The sequence below is a fragment of the Scyliorhinus canicula genome, chromosome 6 (genome assembly GCF_902713615.1).
Source record: "Scyliorhinus canicula chromosome 6, sScyCan1.1, whole genome shotgun sequence".
Classification (NCBI taxonomy): domain Eukaryota; kingdom Metazoa; phylum Chordata; class Chondrichthyes; order Carcharhiniformes; family Scyliorhinidae; genus Scyliorhinus; species Scyliorhinus canicula.
In genome coordinates this window covers 176363099-176384018 of record NC_052151.1, presented here as the reverse complement: position 1 = coordinate 176384018, position 20920 = coordinate 176363099, and the positions used below count along the sequence as shown (strand labels likewise).

The following is a 20920-nucleotide window of genomic DNA, read 5'->3' as shown; positions in this document are numbered from 1 at the left end:
TGGAAAGGGACAAGGAACAATCAAATGTGAAAATATTCCTGGAGGTAGACTAACCTCAGCGAGTTTAAAGAGAATTGGACTCAAAAATGGGCAGCCAGAACTGTAAACAATCAAATATTTTTTTTTTTTAAATTTAGATTAGCCAATTATTTTTTCCAATTAAGGGGCAATTTAGCGTGGCCAATCCACCTACTCTGCACATTTTTGGGTTGTGGGGGCGAAACCCACGCAGACACAGGGAGAACGTGCAAACTCCACACGGACAGTGACCCAGAGCCGGGGTCGAACCTGGGACCTCAGTGCCGTGAGGCAGTTGTGCTAACCACTAGGCCACCGTGCTGCCCTAACTGTAAACAATCAATAGGAGCCAGTCAAAGCAGAGACGGTTCAGTAGATACACCCCCATGGAGGGGAAAGGAAGGTCTTTGAAACCTGGAGCTCTTTGAATAACTGAAGAACTTGGGATTGAAATGAAGCAGGAGGGGAAGCTGATTCGTAATAGAATAGGGAATCATGCAAAGTACAGAAGCTACTGAGGAAATCCAATTCAGACACGATGGGCCGAATGACCACTTTCTGCCCCATAACTTTTCTATAGTTCTAAATCTAAAATAGAAAGTAAAGGGGAAAACAGAAAGTATGGGAATAGATTAGTGGCTAGAACCACACAAGTAGTAAAACAGCAGTCGACAAACGGGTGGGGCCAATTCGGCTGTATAACAGAGATATTCTTAACATGCAAACGCAGAGCAGGAATATGCCATTCTGCCTATTGAGGCATAAAACAGTCTTCATTGGAGAAGAGAATGCTCTTAATGTCATATTAAAGAAGGATTTAGCAGAGACATTAGATAGAATAAAAATTGATAAAGAAAAGTCTGGCTCCTAGGTTATTGGAGGAAATAAAGTTGGAAATTGTGGAAGTGCTGGGCACAGTCTTTCAATCCTTCTTGGACATGGGGTTGGCTGCCAGAGGATTAGAGGATTGCAATGTTACACCCTTGTTCAAAAACAGAAGAGGGATAAACTCGACAACTACAGACCAGTCAGGCAAGCATCAATGGTGGGGAGATTTCTTGAGATTATAATATGGGATAAAATCAATCGTCGCTTGGAAAAACATGGGTTAATAAATCAACGTCATGCATGGACTTGAAAAAGGCATATCATGATTGAATCCTTTGATAAAGTAATGGAGAGGGTGATGAGAGTATTGTGGTTGATGGGTATGGGAACACTCACAAGGCATTAGATAAAGTGCCATCTAATAAATTTGTCAGCAAAATTAAATCCTATGGATTGCGGCCAGTGGCAGCGTGGTGAAGAAATTGACTGAGGGATAGAAAGTAGAGAGTAATAGTGACTGGAGTGAAGTAGACAGCGGTGTCCCCCAGGAATTGGCAGTAGGACCATTGCCCTTTTTGATGTATATTAATGGCCTGGACTTAGGTATATAAAGCGTGATTACAAAATTTGCATATGACACAAAACTGAGAAATGTAATAAAAATTGCTCAGTATACTAACAGGCCTCAGGAGGTTATACTCAGACTGGAGACACATGGCTAATGAAATTAATTGCAGAGAAGTGCAAAGTGATTTTGGTGGAGAGAATGAGGAAGGGTTTTATAAACTATTTTAAAGGGGCTACAACTACAAAGAGACCTGAGGGTTCAAGTAAGGTCTTTGCAGGGCAAGACAAGTTGATCCTCCTTCTTCAGGGACTGCGCCCCAAGAGGGCATTAGCAACTTTGGATTTCCATTGGATTGGTCCATGGTTACACTTGGCGAAGTACTACAGTGGTTTTCTCTTGCCTTCTGCAGTGTGGCTGACCAGGAAATTCTCAGCTCTTGCCACTCGCCATCAGGCATATCAGAAGAATTTACAGGCTGATAATCAACGTGTTTAGCCACGTTATGAATGCGCCTTCCATGGTCATCAAGTCCTGAAGTGGGACTTGAACCCGGAGTTTCTTGGTAAGGATGCTACCCACTGCATTACAAGATCTCCTGACAAGTTGATAGGGCTGTTATGAAAACTTACATGGGAGCCTGGGCTTTATAAAGAAAGGGATAGGGTAAAAATACAAGGAAGTTAAGCTAAACCTCTATAAACACTGGTTCGGCATCTGGTGGAATATTGTGTCCAATTTGGGCACCACATTTTAGGGAGGATGTCAAGCCCCTCCAGAAGGTACAGGGAGGATTAATAGAACGGTGCTGGGGATGTGGGACTTCAGTTGTGCAGAAAGACCGGTGAGGCTGTGGTTGTTCTCCTTAGAATAGAGAAGGTTAAGGGCAGATTGAATCGAGGTTGTCAAAATTCTGAAGGGTTTTGATGGAATAGATAGTGAGAAACACAGGTTTAGGATATTTGGAAAAACAGTCAGGATGAGGTAAACCTGCCTGACAGGGTGGTGCAAGTAGATTCAAGAATGTCTGTCTTAAAGGGTTGGACAAGTGTTTGAAGGGAAATAATTTACGCAGCTATGGGGAAAAGTAGGGAAAGTAGAACTTGAGGGGCCGAAATGGCCTCTTTCCTAAGATTCTATGTTTCTACGATATGATCAATTGTGCAGAAAATTGTGCTTCAAGGCAGCATCTGGATCCACCAGCTTGGCTGCTGTTCAACAGTACAAATATCAGCATCTCATATATTAACAAAATGATATACAAAGCATTCTACAGTAAGTGTTTGTCGTTTCAGTGATGCATCAACATTTCATTCTGTCGGAAAACAGCTCATCAAAATTGCATCTTTTCCAAAGAGGCAGATTACTTAATTTGCTTTGTCACCCCACAGCACATTCAAACTTCCAGTTGTGTTTGCACCTGAACCTCCCGTCTCACAGATTGTCCTCACACTTTTCGCAGAGAAGAACTACTTGAAACTAGAATGCAGCTTTAATCAAAAATATCAGTTATCAGCAGTTCCTCAAAATATACAGAAATAAACTTCCAAAATGGTGGCGAATATTCTATAAACAATTGTGAAAGGAGATTAATGCATTTGCCTTGTTAACAGACACACTGATCTTTGTACCTCACAGGTAGCTGAAGAATATTTCTGATGTAAACAGGGACCATCACCTGGATAAAATAATAGGGTTTCACAATTGGCACAGTAACCTGGAAATGCAACTTTACTGCACACGTGCTATAAATAACAGTGGTTATAATGGTTCAGACTCCTGAATACGTGTACTCTGGTACATCCTCAAATAATTTCTGTGCATATTTCTTACAAGAATAATTCCTGCTTTATCGGCAGAATCAAGCAGTTTTACTCATAACACTTTAAACTGAGATCATTTCTAATTTATCATGCACTTTTCATGCAACTGAGTCATAACTGCTCCTACAAGTGCTTTTCTGATTTGTTCAGATTCTTGCATTTGAAAGTTTCATGATTTGTCTCACCCTCAAGATGCAGTCCATTTACTGGCGTGCCTCAGAAACCGAAGCAATACTTGAAAGGAAAGCTTCTTTCGTTGTCATTTTAGTCGAACGTGAGACCGGCTCACGGGGCCCGATGGCTCCTCAGCTCGCCCGCTATGTTGAGGGATCCTGGCTACACCGGCCCCCAGTGAGACAGTAGCTTCAAGCATCTCTGTGTCAATCTCCTGGTCTCTTAACAAATGTCGCGTGTCTGTTAAGCGAGGGCAGTGCTCTCTGTTCACCTTGTGGTCACTGCCAGTGAATGGCACCCTCAGTTTGTGTGTGGATTGGATCAGATTTTGCACAGATAGCGAGTGTTCTAAGGGTTTTTCCGACAGTGAGCAAACTTTGACCAAGGATTCGTTTTCTGCACTCTGGCTTCTCCTCCACAGTGTCTCCTGGATTAGGTTAGCCTCTGCCACTTGAGCAGCAATAGGGAAGGAGGTGGCATCAGAACCAGTCCCCTCTGTAGTAACCGGAATAATATGGAGTGGTCCTGCCCTGCAGATGTTCTGAAAGGATGAAAGCTGTTGTGTTGGCATGGCCACCTTGGCAGACTGGACCATTTGATTTGCAGCGGAAATGGTGGGTCCATCGCTGCCACGAATTGGAGTAACCTGAGCATGCCTGGCTGGGTTGATGGTGCAGTACGAGGGAGGACATGGGTCATTTAGTGCTAGGATCTGCTGTAATCCCCTAGTACTTGTAGATCTCGACATGCAGCCACTGAGCTGCGTTGAGCCAGACCCATCTACAGGACTTTGGTAATCAGATGTCTGATCGAACTCAAACACAGGCATCTGCAGTGAGGCAAGTGTCAATGCTGAGGCGGAGCCTTTATGCAGACACTGTCTATAGATTTCCAGAAGGCAGTCCAGCTTTGATTCAATCGACTGTACCTGCGAAGATAAATGCCAGTATCTCAGTATCAACATACTAATGCTCATGGCCACCTGACCCAGATTAGAGACTGGGATAATCAATGGATAAACCCATAACATCCAGATTAGCGACTGGGATAATGAATGAATTAAACCCATTAAACATCCAGATTAGAGACTGGGATAATCAGTGGATTGTACCCATTAAACATCCAGACTGGGATAATCGATGGTGACCAGGATAATCAATGAATTAACTTGCTAAACATCCAGATTAGAGACTGGGATATTCGATGGATTAAACTGCCGAATATCCGGCCCATCCTGCACCAATGATGTCTGTATTTACAGAGCTAATATTTTTATCGTGTTCTTCCTTATCATTTAGGAGAGTTGCTCATTTGGAACTGAACGGAATAATTATCAAATGTTCTTTGCATTTACCTGTTTTTCAACTTTTACCACCCGTCCCATCATGCTGAGATCATCAGTGACATGAATATCTGGTGTGACTTTCTCACGTGATCGCTTGTCTGCTACAAGCTGTCCTTTCCCAAGCATATGATCCACACTGTAATGAATTAAATAAAGAAATTCAGGAAATTCTCAACTAAACATTGGGAAATTATTCTTTCATCGTGGCTTAATGTAACTTGACTAAAGTAACTATTGAAAAGTACACCTACTGATCCTGGGTCACTAGCGGGACATGCGTCAGGAATCCAGATCTTACAATGGCTGAAACCTTTAAACCACAAGGGTCCAATAATCTGAAGCCACAGTTTAAACACCAGCACTCCATCACTCCAGCACTCATCTCACCAAAGTACATTGGGTCAATTGGGTACGTCTGGTGCTGATCCGTATCCACTGTGTTTAGGTCTTGATCTAAATCAGAGTTACACCGCGAGTGTGGAGCGTCTGGACCTTTGGCCCATTATAACTACAGAAGGAGATTCAAACTGTAAATAGGTAGAAGTGAATGGCTTAGATCCAGAGCTTGAGAATTCCCTTAAGCCTAGTACTGAGCATCCTGGACCTGGGATTTGAGAACTCATTCACCCAAAGTGTGGCAGTGTGAAAAGTATGTCATTGGAGAAGACCTGTGTAGTTCACAATGACTAAGGATGAAACACAATTAGACCCATTTCTGGAACGAAATTAGACCCATTTCTGGAATGAGAAGGAATGGAGGGACAGAGAGGATAAGGGGTGAGCTATCCATATCAGACAGTCTGTTTGGGACCAGCTCCACAACTAATTGATAGATTCTGGCATAATATCAGGTCACAAAGTCAATTTTTGTATAACTTGGAGAGATAGTTGGGCTCTGATAAGGGTAGCAGACGGCATCAAGATGGAAGGGTTCACAGCAACTGGATGGTCAGCACCCCCCCCCCCCCCCCCCCCCCCCCCCCCCCGGGAGAGATAGGCATTGCTGAGGAAGTGTTCCATCGATAAAGGGTAATAGTCTCGGGTTGGGGTCATAAATGGTGTTATTGGCTACCCGGTTCCATTGAGCAAGCTGTCAATTCCCCTAGTAGGCCACCCCCAAGAGACTCGACTGGAGTGGAGACAGTGTAAAGAGGGATGGGGGTGACAGGGGGTAGTGGGTCAGGTAAGGTCGGGTCAACCTTCCCATCCCATCGTCCTCCCGCCCCAACCTTGCGCTCCGCTTGCCCACCACTCCCGAGACTTTCCTGCTCTCCCATCCAGCCTGAGTGAGGAAGGTTGGGCTAGAAAGGGGCTTTGCAATTTAAATGCGGTTAAGCCCATAGAGAGTGCTAATCTGTTGCAGATTGCTATGCTGAGGAAGTTATGGGCCTAAGTTTTGGAGTTTTGCAAGTACAGGGTGTTTAGGTATGGCCAATACCTTGCCCGTTGCTTGAAGGGATGTGCAGTTTGATACAATCCACATGTCTTTGGAATGTATGGCCTGCATACCTAGTATCACACTGGCACTGAAATTCATATACCACACCACTCATTTGTGTGATGACCGAAATGGGTTTTTTGCTCGACAGCACTATCCTGGGAGTGGAGAATACCACTTGTGTTGCTATAGCAGTGTGAAAAGGCTAGCCTTCACCTTTTGCTCAAATTTTTGAGATACCTTACAAACCAGGGCAACCTGAGGTATATTGGGCACTTTTCAAGGCTGAAAGTGACGGCCTTAGGCCCGTTTGAGTTTTTGCGGTGTACAGCATATCCTGTAGGGTGTTTTTGATGCGCCCTATTTCAGCTTCAAGCTTGCATGGTGAGCAAATAGCTCAGGCCCTATTGATGAGGTTGTCAATAAAGCCAGTCTTATGGAATGTGGAAATGTAAGTATCCTAACATGTGCATTGACCATTGTAGATAAGCTTGTGATAGAGCATGGCAGAGAACCCCCGGCAGATTTCCCAACGAGTACACCAAGGAAAGAGAGCTCATTTGCCGTCTCCATTCCAAAGCTGAAATTGAGCACATTAAGACATGCAAGGAAATTATTATCGGTGCATTCTCCATGGCAATACCTCGACCAGAGAACCACTCTTCTCATACAATATAAAGTTGTTGCTTCCCCCGACATTTATATTCTTGCGATGGTCCGGATGAGTGCAAAGCGAAAAGCTTCGACAAAATGTCTTTTTTCAGCAATACGCCTGTTCTGTGTACCACCAAAAGACTGTTTTACTGTATTCATGAATCCATCTTTAGCTACCATGCTCATTACAAACTCTTATTTGATTTGTCAAATATGATTTCTCTTTCTGAAATTAACGTTGATTAAACCTGATCATATTATGCTTTACTAAGTGACTTTTTAAACACTTTTTAAAGAGATTTCAGCATTTTTCTGATCATTGGTGTCAGGTTAAATCGCCTGTAGACTCCAGAGAATCACGAGCAGGTACTGGTGTCCACACTCATTAGACAGCAGATTCCCAATCACCTTGCATAGGTCCTAATGTCCACACTCACCATGACTGCAGCCTCCAGTTCACCCTGAGCAGGTCCTAGTGCCACACTCACTATTACTGCACACTCCCAATTATCCCAAGCACGTCCTCGTGTCCACACTCACCGTGACTGCAGCCTCCCAATCACCCTGAGCAGGTCCTAGTGTCCACACTCACCGTGACTGCAGCCTCCCAATCACCCTGAGCAGGTCCTAGTGTCCACACTCACCGTGACTGCAGCCTCCCAATCACCCTGAGCAGGTCCTAGTGTCCACACTCACCGTGACTGCAGCCTCCCAATCACCCTGAGCAGGTCCTAGTGTCCACACTCACCGTGACTGCAGCCTCCCAATCACCCTGAGCAGGTCCTAGTGTCCACACTCACCGTGACTGCAGCCTCCCAATCACTCTGAGCAGATCCTAGTGTCTGTTTTGTTATGCTCTTGACGTAGCATAAGCTGCTTCCTTGATGTGCACTCTGACAAAGGAAGGTTCAGACTTGGAGATAGCTTTAACACATCTATTTAAACTGTTAACAATTCTCCTACTCGGATTCGACTCTCCCATTAATCCTGCTATAGCTACTCAGACTGATGAACTAGTCTGCTACAATTCAGGCGGTAGGTGTGATGTGTTGAATCAACCCTGTGTCTCTAGTCACTGAGTGTCTCCACTGGAAAGAGGAAGATCATGTGTGCTGTGTCCTTTTTATATGGGTTGGTGTAATGCCCTCCTGTGGTGGTGTCACCTCTGTGTGTATCGTGAATGCCCATTGGTCGTGTCCTATCTTACTGACCTATTGGTTGACTGTCTGTGTGCCATGTCTCTAGTGCTCCCTCTAGTGTCTATCTAGTCTACGTGTATTTACATTAACTCCTTGTGTATTTACAGTGATGCATATCACCACAGTGTCCACACTCACTGTGACTGCAGCCTCCCAATTATCCTAAACAAGTCCGAGTGTCCACACTCACCGTCATTGTATACTTCAGATCATCCCGAGCAGGTCCTAGTGCCCACACTCACCGTGACTGTAGACTCTTGATCCTGCAGAGCATGTCCAAATGTCCAGCAGAATATTGCTCAATAACATCCTTCACATCGTACGGACGTAGGGTCTCTTTGAACTTTCTCTTTGCGACATGGAACTTCATAACCCTGGAATGTGCCAGAGGAATTGCATCAGATGTCATTTTCCTGCTGTAAGATTGGGCGATCAACTATTAAATTAGAATTATTTTTCCCCAGATAGAGATCCCTTGGTTCTGTTGACAGGCAGGTGCCAGGATTCACAATCTAACGCAGAGTGTATTTGCCTCTCCCAATTCTGGGAAATCCCAGGACGGAGAATCCCGCTGCCGGCAGCGGCACACCGTTCCAGAAAACTGGTGCGGCGGGACGGAGAATCCAGCCCATGATTTCTCATTGAAGCGCACTGAGTTAATTGTTTTCATTGCAAGGTATGGCAAAATAAACAATCTTGCACCCTAACGTAGAACCATTGTTGTCAGGAGCACAGTCAGAGAAAGCTTTATCGGAATGGGGATCTGGAACGGGTGGGGAAAAAACCCAAGGTCAATTCAGTTCATTGTTTACCATCCTAGTGTTCACTCCGTACAACAATAATGGATTTGTTCACAAATCACAACAAAATATCTCTCCAGCAGACACAGATATGAGGTGAGGAAAACCCCAAAGATTGAAAGCTTGGGAAAACCAGAGGCCCAAGGTCACCTGTTCCTTCCCAACATGCTAAACTCAATGCGTCAAATTACTCACATACTGCATTCCAAAATGTTATTTTCTGAAAGAAATTGAGTATGCAATGAGATGACTGAATACCAACTGCTTCCACAGTCTCCCACATCCATCCAGTTCCATGGTTTAACCACGCACTCCCCAAAATATTTTTTACCCAGGCTAGTTTTGAATCTATCCTCCTTCAAGCTGAGGCTTCTGGTTCTACCATTCTGGACAGCTTGTCATGGTCTACATTATTTAATCCTGTTAGAATTCCAGAATCTCCCAATCCCAGCACACCACTTTGTTGAGGAGATGGTGGCACAGTAGGAATTCCACTGGACCAGTAATCCGGGTGAATTTCCCATGGACATGGGTTCAAATCCCATCACGGCAGCTGGTTGTTCTTGAATTCAGTTAATAACTCTGGAATATAAAGCTAGTCTCTGTAATGGAGACCAAAGGAATTGTCGCAAAACACCAGTTGATTGTTTAATATATTTACCTGGCCTTTGTGACTCCAGGCCCACAGCAATATGGTTGACTCTTAACTGCCCTCTGAAATGGCCAAGCAAACCATCCAATTCAAGGGCCACCAGGGTTGGGAAACAAATGCCGGCCTTGCCAGCGATGTTATTATGATCCCGGGCCAGTGGCTAAAATACTGGACAGAAACCCCAATATTTAATTTTAATTTTGCAAGACTGCAAGGAAAGGATACCTCACTCCAGGAGTGATTTCATGCAAAATAGGGATGTGGTATATTAAACAAACTTTGTTACTAACACAGCGGGCAAATATTTTCAACGTCACTCAAGAAAGTAGCTTACAATTATCCCTTAACCAATACGAATCAATCCAGTGACACATTGGCCCTTAACTGCTATCATTATTGCCACTCAAACAACAAAACATCTCAGCTCTCAATCCACTTTCAAATACAGTTGGCACTCCAAAATATCTGCTGTACAGAAATGTATGGATACTGTACTTTGAGAAAGAGAGATCTTTTGGCACTGATTCGAATAAAAGACCTGAATCCTGTCAGAACCATGCAGAAACTCTGGCTGTATTTCTTCAGAAGCTCCTTCTCAGCTTGTGTCAGCTCACCGTCCAGCCACACAATTCTGAACTGCTGGGAAAGAAACTGCTAATCTGACTACAGACATACCTTTAACTGCACTGCAGTGAGAGAAGATGCTTGACTTCTGCTCACATCCCAATCTAAAATGCAACTAAAACTGCTTTTCTGTAAAATGCCTGATACTTTGGCTCCTTCCATTATTTACATCATTTTACCAAACTGAAATTTAATTAACTCTACAGGGAACCCCCTTAATCCAAACAAAACTGCATTAGCCCAAGCTTTTTAACGATGCCTTAATTGCACCTCTGGCTCCCAAAACCTTGCAAAGCAAGATTTTTAGAAACATTACTGCAGCAGTTATATGGACACTAACCCAGGTTTTTTAACCCTTTCTGTGGCAAATACATGCAATACAATTTATTTGAAATTCTTACATTCATCACAACGGCTAAAATTCACAACATAATTAAACAATAAAAATTGTTCAAAGGACCAGAGGAGTCTCTTGTAAGACTTCACCTGATAGCCCTAATCACCGTCTTCAGAACCGGTGTGAGTTCTTCCATGGAGAACTCACAGTGACCTCCTCTCTCATCAAAGCCTTCATCTGTACCCACAGCACCATCTGCAAGAATCGAACAAAAAGCTTATTTATTTGTCATTGTAAAGTCTGGAAGGAATTGGATTCAAGTCCCTCGGGTTGAAAATGTTTTAAATCCCCCTGTTGCTAACTTAATATTCAAAGATAGACTTTTCACTGGATGAATTCCATCCTTTAGACAGTTCAGTGTAAATCATGAACCTCCCAGAAAAAGGTTAGATGCAGGTTACCTTCCCCAGATCATGGGGCCACCTTCCAGGTAACAGGTTCACCTTCCCTGGGTCATGGGGTCATCTTTCCTTGGTCAGGGAGTCACCTTTTTTGGGTCATGGGGTCGCTTTCCCCAGGTCATGGGGTCACCTCCCCAAGGTCACAGGATCACCTTCAAACACCCAAGTCTGGGTGACGAGGGAGCGTTCTGTGCAATGACACAACCAATGACAACTATGTGTCAGACATTCCTAACACTTGCCCCACCCCACTCCAATAGGATAACTGGGACGTCTTCCTTGTCTCACCATTCTCTCCCCACCACACCCACCAAAACCCTCCCACCCCACAATCATCCGAATGAAAATTAAATGAAAATGGCTTATTGTCACAAGTAGGCTTCAAATGAAGTTACTGTGAAAAGCCCCTAGTTGCCATATTCCAGCGCCTGTTCGAGCCCTCTACAATCCCTCTACAATTCTCCCCTCATGATGGTCAATGAGTGTCTCCAAAGTCCTTCCTACTGGCAGCCTGAATTGGAAAGGGTTCGAAGATCACAAGCCATATCCCTGGGGTGTCTCTCTCTCTCTCACCGTCCGAGGTTCCTCGTGACTGACAGCTCTTGTAACGGAGTGAAGGTCGGAATCGAGTCCGATCGTTAAAGCTCCAGCTCTTCTGCACCTTGGTGGGACTGCGTTCTGTGGTTTGGTCATTGCTGGGCGACCGGCGGTCTGTTGCTAGCGAGGCCTGTCTGCCCTTCACACCTTGGCACCTGGGGCTGGTTATTCGGACACGCTCCTTAAAACTTAATTTGTGGCTGAACAGAAGGACAAGAAAGAGTCACAATATTATTTCAATACTTGAAATTAACTTCAAACTCACATCTTTCTCTCAGTGATTGTCACTCACTGCAAGCAATTTAAGATTTCTCCTATTAACCCTGCACAAACATCAGTAACCTTTCTCATTATAGAGAGAAGAGGGAGTAGAGTCCGCGCAAGGAAAGGTCTGGAGACCTGGAGTAAAGAAGGGAACAGAGAAAGAGAGACAGAGTAAAAATGGGAACAGAGAGAGAGAGAGACAGAGTAAAGATGGGAACAGAGAGACAGAGTAAACAAGGAATCAGAGAGAGAGACCGAATAAAGGAGATCATAAGACGATAAGACATAGGAACAGAATTAGGCTACTCGGCCCATCGAGTCTGCTCCACCATTCAATCATGGCTGATATTTTTCTCATCCCCATTCTTCTGCTTTCCCCCCATAACCCCAAATCCCCTTATTAATCAAGAGGGACAGGTAGTATTGAGGAAGCAGGGGCGGTTGCAGAAGGACTTGGGCAGGCTAAGAGAGTGGGAAAAGAAGTTGCAGATGGCATACAATGTGGAAAAGTGGTTATGCACTTTGGAATGGAGGCATAGATTATTTTCTAAATGAGAAAATGTTTTGGAAATTAGAAGCACAGGGGCCCTAGTTCAAGATTCTCTTAAGGTTAATGTGCAGGTTCAGTCGGCAGTTAGAAGGCAAATGCAGATGTTTGCGATCCAGGCAAGGGGACAGGAGAGGCGACTAGGGGAACTGCTGTTTAGAGTGGTAGGGGAGAGCTTTAGGTATCGAGGCAGCCAAGTGGCATGGGAATGGGAACGGTTGCACAAGCGTAATCTGGCCCGACTAGTAGACCAAATGAAGGACGACCTCCGAAGGTGCTCCCGTTGTCATTAGCTGGGAGGGTTCAGACGATGAAGATGATGGTCCTTCCGAGATTCCTGTTTGTGTTCCAGTGTCTCCCCATCTTTATTCCGCGGTCCTTTTTAAAACGGGTTAACAAAGGGGCTGGTTTAGCTCACTCAGCTAAATCGCTGGCTTTTAAAGCAGACCAAGCAGGCCAGCAGCACGGTTCGATTCCCGTACCAGCCTCCCCGGACAGGCGCTGGAATGTGGCGACTAGGGATTTTTCACAGTAACTTCATTAAAGCCTACTCGTGACAATAAGCGATTTTCATTTCATTTCATTTCAAAGTTATCACTGGCTTTGTATGGGCGGGCAAGACCCCGTGAGTAAAAAGGGGATGCTTGAGTGGAGCCGGGGAGAGGACTGGCTGGTGCTGCCAAAATTCAGTAACTATTATTGGGCGGCGAATATAGCCATGATTAGGAAGTGGGTGGTGGGGGGAGGGTCAGCATGGGAGCGTATGGAGGCGGCTTCATGTAAGGGCACCAGCTTGGGGGCATTGATAACCATGCCTCTGCCGTTCCCGCCGGCACGGTACTCCACCAGCCCTGTGGTGGTGGCGGACCTGAGAGTCTGGGGGCAATGGAGGAAACATGTGGGAACGGAGGGAGCATCCAATTTGTAATAATCACCGGTTTTCCCCGGGAAGGATGGACGGGGTGGTTTCAGAGATGGCAGAGAGCAGGAATTCAGAGGATGGGGCATATGTTTATCGAGGGGAGCTTGAGGGAGCTGGAGAAGAAATTTGGATTGGCGAGGGGAAACAAATTCAGGTAACTGCAGGTGTGGGACTTCCTACGTAGACAGGTCTCAACCTTCCCACTCCTATCACCAAGGGAGATACAGGATAGGGTAGTTTCCAGAGTGGGGTGGGAGAGGGGAAGGTATCTGACATCTATAAGGAACTCATTGGGTCAGAGGACACGCACAGTGAGGAGCTGAAGCGCAAATGGGAAGAGGAGTTAGGAGGAGTGATAGAGGATGGTCTCTGGGCGGATGAGTTGAGGAGAGTCAGCGCATCCACAACATGCGCCAGGCTCAGCCTGATACAGTTTAAGGTCGTTCACCGGGCTCACATGACAGTGGCTCAGATGAGCAGGTTCTTTGGGGTAGAAGATAGCTGTGCAAGGTGTGCGGGGGGGGGGGGGGGGGGGGGGGCAGTGAACCATGTCCACATTTTGGACATGCCCAAAGCTCAGGGGATTCTGACAGGGGTTTGCAGGCGTCATGTCCAAGGTGTTAAACACAAGGGTGGCACCGAGTCCGGAGGTGGTGATTTTCGGGTTGTCGGAAGATCCGGGAATCCAGGCGGAGAAAGAGGCAGATGTTCTGGCCTTTGCTTCCCTGGTAGCTCGGAGACGGATATTATTAGCTTGGAGGGACTCAAAGCCCCCGAATTCGGAGACCTGGCTAACTGACATGGCTAGCTTTCTCTGTTTGGAGAAAATCAAGTTCGCTTAGAGAGGATCAATGTTAGGGTTCGTCCAGAGGTGGCAGCCGTTCATTGACTTCTTTGCAGAAAATTAATCATCAGCAGAAGAGGGGTGGGGAGGGGGGGGGGGGGGTAGTTTAGGGTTAATAAAGGTGTGACCTGTAAGGGCGGAAGCAGGCTTTTTGCACTGTGTTTATAGACTAATGTACATTGTTTATTTTGTCGTTGTTGTAAAACCAAAAATACCTCAATAAAATGTTTATTTATAAAAAAGGACGGCAAATGCAATGTTAGCATTCATGTCAAGAGGGCTAGAATACAAGAGCTGGGATGTACTTCTGAGGCTGCATAAGGCTCTGGTCAGATCCCATTTGGAGTATTGTGAGCAGTTTTGGACCTCGTATCTAAGGAAGGATGATCGGGCCTTGGAAAAGATCCAGAGGAGGTTCACACGAATGATCCCTTGAATGAAGAACTTGTCGTATGAGGAACGGTTGAGGACTCTGGCTCTGTACTCATTGGAGTTTAGAAGGATGAGGGGGAATCTTATTGAAACTTACAGAATATGGCGAGGCCTGGATAGAGTGGGCGTGGAGAGGATGTTTCCACTTGTAGGAAAAACTAGAACCAAGGGCACAGCTTCAGACTGAAGGGGCGATCCTTTAAAACTGAGCTGAGGAGGAATTTCTTCAGCCAGAGGGTGGTGAATCTGTGGAACTCTGCCACACAAGGCTGTAGAGGCCAAGTCACTGAGGGAGCATGAGAGAGAGAGAGAAAGGCAGAGTAAAGGAGGAAACAGAGAGAGAGACACACACAGCATAAATGAGTCAACAGAGAGAGAGAGACAGAGTAAAGGAGGAAATAGAGAGGGAGACAGAGTACTGGGGGAAGAGAGAGAGAGAGAGAGACAGGGTAAATGAGGGAACACAGAGAGACAGAGTAAATGAGGTAACAGAAAGAGAGCGAGAGACAGAGTAAAGGAGGAAAGAGAATGAGAGAGAGATTAAAGGAGGAAACAGAGAGAGTGTAAATGAGTGTACAGAGAGAGAGGTAGAGTGAAAAGATGCTGCTGATTTCAATGCAGATCTAAGCAGTGGTCATACAACATGCAATGAAACCTGGGTCAAATGCTAACTACTATCAACAGTACTATCACCAATCACTTTGGGAGACATGGTAGAACGGAAGCAAATTAATTTTGCATTCAATCATACAAAGATCTCCTCACAGTTGATTGGAAAGAGGAGGTCGTTAACCAACAGTGACCACGGGGCTCAGACTCAGATTAGTACTGGAAAGTCAAGTGGGAAGTTAGAAAACTGTTGTCAGACAGAGGATTATTAGAAGGAGTGAATATCATTTCAAAATAAACACCAACACTTCCTCCACAATAGTCCTCAATACCGGTGCCCCACAAGGCTGCGTACTTAGCCCCCTACTCTACTCCCTGTACACACACGACTGCGTGGCAAAACTTGGTTCCAACTCCATCTACAGGTTTGCTGACTATACGACCATAGTGGGCCGGATCTTGAATAACGACGAGTCCGAATACAGGAGGGAGATAGAGAACCTAGTGGAGTGGTGCAGTGACAACAATCTCTCCCTTAATGCCAGCAAAACTAAAGAGCTGGTCATCGACTTCAGGAGGCAAAGTACTATACACACCCCTGTCAGCATCAACGGGGCTGAGGTGGAGATGGTTAGCAGTTTCAAATTCCTAGGGGTGCACATCACCAAAAATCTGTCTTGGTCCACTCACGTCGACGCTATCACCAAGAAAGCACAACAGCGCCTATACTTCCTCAGGAAACTAAGGAAATTTGGCATGTCCACATTAACCCTTACCAACTTTTACAGGTGCACTATAGAAAGCATCCTATCGGGCTGCATCACAGCCTGGTATGGCAACTGCTCGGCCCAGGACCGTAAGGAACTTCAGAGAGTCGTGAATACCGCCCAGTCCATCACACGAACCTGCCTCCCATCCATGGACTCCATCTACACCTCCCGCTGCCGGGGGAAAGCGGACAGCATAATCAAGGATCCCTCCCACCCGGCTTACCCACTTTTCCAACTTCTTCCATCGGGCAGGAGATACAGAAGTCTGAGAACACGCACGAACAGACTCAAAAACAGCTTCTTCCCCACTGTCACCAGACTCCTAAATGACCCTCTTATGGACTGACCTCATTAACACTACACCCTGTATGCTTCATCCGATGCCAATGCTTATGTAGTTACATTGTATATCTTGTGTTGCCCTATTATGTATTCTCATGTATTTTCTAGTATTTTCTTGAATTTTGTTTAATTCCCTTTTCTTCCATGTACTGAATGATCTGTTGAGCTGCTTGCAGAAAAATACTTTTCACTGTACCCCGGTACACGTGACAATAAACAAATCCAATCCAATCCAATCCAATCATTTTACAGGGGTGAGTCAAAGACTGGGACAGTATTTAAAAAGGTATAAGCATTGCACAATTTTTGTTGGTGTTCTGATTAATGTTTACTGATAAGTGGGGCCTTGTTTTGTGCTACATTCTTAATCTGTCTATTTATCTAGCTTCAAACATCAACATTAAATGGGAATCTGGATGATAAAATCCAGTGCATTTCATGCTGAATGCAATGTGTTGTGAACATGCAGAATGCACAAAGGTTAGATTGGCAAGTGCAACAAAACTCTCACGCTCTCTCTATGCAGGCAAAGGTGTGATCCGTAGATATTCTTGGGGAACATCCCCAGCAATTATTGAACAGCTCTCGGTGAGATGCCATTCGTACACAGTGAGCAATTCGTACACTTTGCTGTCAATGGTGAATGAGTGATGAGTGGTGCTAGCTGTTCATTATACTTGACTTGCTTGCAGATTTTCTTTGGGATTTTGCACTGTAACTTGTGATGTGTTAGGCACGTTGGTTCGATGTGGACTGCACTCGATGTAGGGAAGCTAGAAACAGACGTCTAACACTGAGAAGATCCAACATTGTTTTATTCAACGATAGAACTGTTAACATATTGAGCTGTGGGTCGACACTATACTGAACCGACTGGAGACCTTGTACTAGCCTGACCAGACTTACTAGCTACCGCATGGTGTTTGCACTTGCTAGCTCGTGGACTCTGACTGTCTCAGTGGCTGGGTCCAGAGAGAGCGGGAAACCTAGTGCCCTCTGGCTTTATAGTGGTAGTGTCCTGTCTGGTGATTGACTGCACTGTGTTGTATGCTTACTGGTCATCCTGTGTGTCAATCACTGCCTGTCTGTACCTCATTATATACATGAGTGGATATTATGACAACTTGCAGTTATCAGAAAATCATTTTGACATCGTATCTTCTGCAGGGATCAGTGACCTGTATGAAGGGCAAGCAGCAGTATCTCCTTAGTCAATCTGATTGAAGAATCATGATTGAGCAGCGCAGAGCCTAAACCAGGAAGTGGAAGCTAGAATAGGTAACTTATAACAAATCATCCCCAGAAAACAAAATAAATGGGATAAGAAAATGGTAGTGAGAGAAAAAGAGTTAATTAATAAAATATTCAATAATAATTAACATCTGAAGGAATGAGACTCAACATATGTAAATATTTATTTTCAGTGCCAGAGAGTTTATCTGGAAGTAATTAAGATTTATTACAGCATTAAAATTGCACTGACACCTAATTGGACAAGCGCTAGATTTTTATGGCACATTTTGTGGGTATCTATCATGCAAGCACAGTAACTTCATAACTGTGCATGTATTTCAATGCTGGGGGTCTTGCTAAAATACTGTTATGTTGAAGCTTCCAATGGAGCAGGGCATTCCTGATTCCCGAAGGGCCTGTTCTGTGCTGTACTGTTCTAAATCTTAACTGTGTGGTTGCTGGATGTGTCTGTCAGATTTGCACTTTAATAAGTAAAAGCGTCACCATTATACCTATTGCAAAATCTGGGCCATCACTTTCATGACACGGCTGGAATTGATTTAAATGTTATAACAATCTTACTGAGCGTCATTCAATAACTGGGGGAGCCGCTGGCCAAACTCTGCTTTGAAGAGTTTGCCAGCGCCAAGGACCATGCTAAGAAACCACAGTGACAAGGGATCCGACTGAATTTATTCAATATCTGCAGGCACCAAGCAAGGCAGTGGGAGTAAAAGAAAGGAAGGGATGCAAAAAACAAGCATCAGAAATCATACTAGAAATGGTTAACGGATCCAGGAAGCTCTATGGTAAGGTTCTTGAGGAGAAGAGGGACTAACTGACCATGCAACTACTGTTAGTTACATTCCCAAAAACCATGTGAGCAGATGCTGGATACCTATGTTTCTTGGAGGTGTATATCCTGAAGAGCTTCTGTTTATTATTAAAAAGTTTACTAGGAAGTGAGGGGAGATAGAGCAGCATTTTAAACACTGACCAATGCAAACCTACAGAAATCAGTAACTCCAACAGCTTGACTGATAACATCTGAGTGCAACCCCCTACTATTAAACAATGGCTCATGTACAGTGCATGCCCGGGATGGATGCTTCTCTCATGGATATGGGTCTAAGAGGTGGTACCACAGTTTGATCTTTTCTCTGTCACCCCCAGCAACTAATTTCCAGTCAACTCTCTCCAACTCTCGCTGGAAGTGTTGTCAGGGGATTCTGGTGACTGGATAATTTGGATCAACAATGAGAGAATCCTTTATCTAAAATGGGACTCGGTGGGTAGCCATGAAATGTTACATTGCACTACCTAGAAATTAATGATAATGGGGAGGTGCAGGTGGGGGTGGTCTGGGAGGCGCTGAAGGTGGTGGTTAGGGGGGAGCTGATTTCCATCAGGGCGCATAGGGAGAGGGGGGAGAAAAGGGAGAGGGAGAGGCTGGTGAGGGTGGACAGGAGGTACGCGGAGGTCCCGGAGGAAGGGCTGTTGAGGAAGCATCATAGCCTCCAAGCGGAGTTTGATATATTGACCACCAGGAAGGCGGAGGCGCAGTGGAGGAGGGCGCAGGGGGCGGTATACGAATACGGGGAAAAGGCGAGTCGGATGCTGGCACACAGCTCCGGAAGTGGGAGGCGGCTAGGGAAATAGGGGGAATTAGGGATGGAGGAGGAAGTCTGGTGCGGAGTGCGAGGAGCATCAACAGAGTGTTCTGGGCCTTTTATGAGGAACTATACTGGTCAGTGCACCCAGTGGAGGAGGGAGGAATGGACCGCTTTCTGGGCAAGCTAAGGTTTCCGAGAGTGGGGGAGAAGCAGGTGGGAGGGTTGGGGGCACCAGTTGGGCTGGAGGAGCTGGTTAACGCGATGGGGAGCATGCAGTCAGGGAAGGCACCGGGACCCGATGGGTTCCCGCTTGAATTCTATAAGAAGTTTTCAGATCTGCTGGGCCCGCTGCTAGTAAGGACCTTTAATGAGGCGAGGGAAGGGGGGGGCTTTGACCCCGACGATGTCTAGGGCTTTGATCTCATTGATTCTGAAGCAGGAAAAGGACCCCCATCAGTGCGGGTTGTATAGACCGATTTCGCTCCTCAACGTGGACGCGAAACTGCTGGCCAAGATATTGGCCAGGAGGGTGGAGGACATGGTGCCGCAGGTCATACACGAGGATCAAATGGGTTTTGTGAAGGGGAGGCAGTTGAACGTTAATGTACGGAGGCTTCTCAATGTCATAATGATGCCGGCGGTGGATGGGGAGGCGGAGATAGTGGCGTCGATGGACGCGGAGAAGGCCTTCGATAGGGTGGAGTGGGGATATCTTTGGGAGGTTCTGAAAAGGTTTGGGTTTGGAGAGGGATTTATTAGGTGGGTGAGGCTGCTGTATGATGTCACGGTGGCGAGTGTGGTTACGAATGGGAGGAGGTCGGAGAATTTTCGACTGTACCGGGGGACGAAGCAGGGGTGTCCCCTGTCTCCCCTGCTGTTCGCACTGGCGATCGAACCCCTGGCCATGGCGCTGAGGGAGTCGAGGAACTGGAGGGGGATAGTGCTGGGGGGAGGGGGGGAGCATCGGCTGTCGTTATACGCGGATGATTTATTGTTTTACGTGACAGACCCTGTGGGGGGGATGCCAGAGGTGATGAGGACGCTTGAGGAGTTCGGGGGCTTCTTCGGGTATAAGCTCAACGTGGGGAAGAGTGAGCTGTTCGTGGTTCATCCGTGAGACCAGGAGAGAGGAATTGGGGAGCTCCCGCTGAAAAGGGCGGAGAGGAGTTTCAGGTACCTGGGGGTCCAGATAGCCAGGAGCTGGGGGACCCTGCACAGGCTCAACTTTACAAAGCTGGTGGAGCAGATGGAGGAGGAGTTTAGGAGGTGGGATGTGTTGCCACTCTCCCTAGCGGTCAGGGTCTTTCTTCAGGAGGGTCAATAGGAGTATTATGGGGTTTGTATGGGTGCAGAAGACCCCGAGGGTGAGGAGAGTGTTCCTGGAGTGGAGTAGGGATGTGGGGGGGGGGGGGGGGGGGTTGCCTAACCTATGTGGGTACTACTGGGCCGCCAATGTGGCGATGATACGTAGGTGGGTGATGGAGGGGGTGGAGGCGGCTTGGAAAAGGATGGAGGTGGCGTTCTGTGTGGGCAGGAGCCTGGAGGCGGTGGTGACGGCGCCTTTGCTGCTCCCCCCAACAAGGTATACTACGGGTCCGGTGGTGGCGGCTACCCTCAATATTTGGGGGCAGTGGAGGCGGCATAGGGGGGAGGTGAAGGCTTCAATTTGGTCCCCGATACGGAGGAACCACCGGTTTGTACCAGGGAGGATGGACGGAGGATTTTTGAGCTGGCACAGGGCAGGTATCAGGCGGATGGGGGACCTCTTTCTCGAAGGGAAGTTTGCGACCTTGGAGGAGTTGGAGGGAAGGTTGGGCCTCCCCCCAGGG

General features: G+C 46.2%; 1 protein-coding gene across 1 annotated transcript in view; it reads right to left on the bottom strand.

Moving 5' to 3' along the window:
• Positions 1 to 225: 225 nt before the first annotated feature.
• Positions 226 to 20920, bottom strand: part of LOC119967664 (potassium voltage-gated channel subfamily KQT member 5-like) — a 397797-nt gene continuing 377102 nt past the window's right edge. Inside the window, 6 exon segments of the mRNA XM_038800475.1 lie at positions 226 to 4336; positions 4763 to 4889; positions 8287 to 8418; positions 10607 to 10712; positions 11492 to 11715; positions 18377 to 18433. Coding sequence (XP_038656403.1) covers positions 3494 to 4336; positions 4763 to 4889; positions 8287 to 8418; positions 10607 to 10712; positions 11492 to 11715; positions 18377 to 18433 — 1489 coding nt within the window. The 3' untranslated portion in view covers positions 226 to 3493.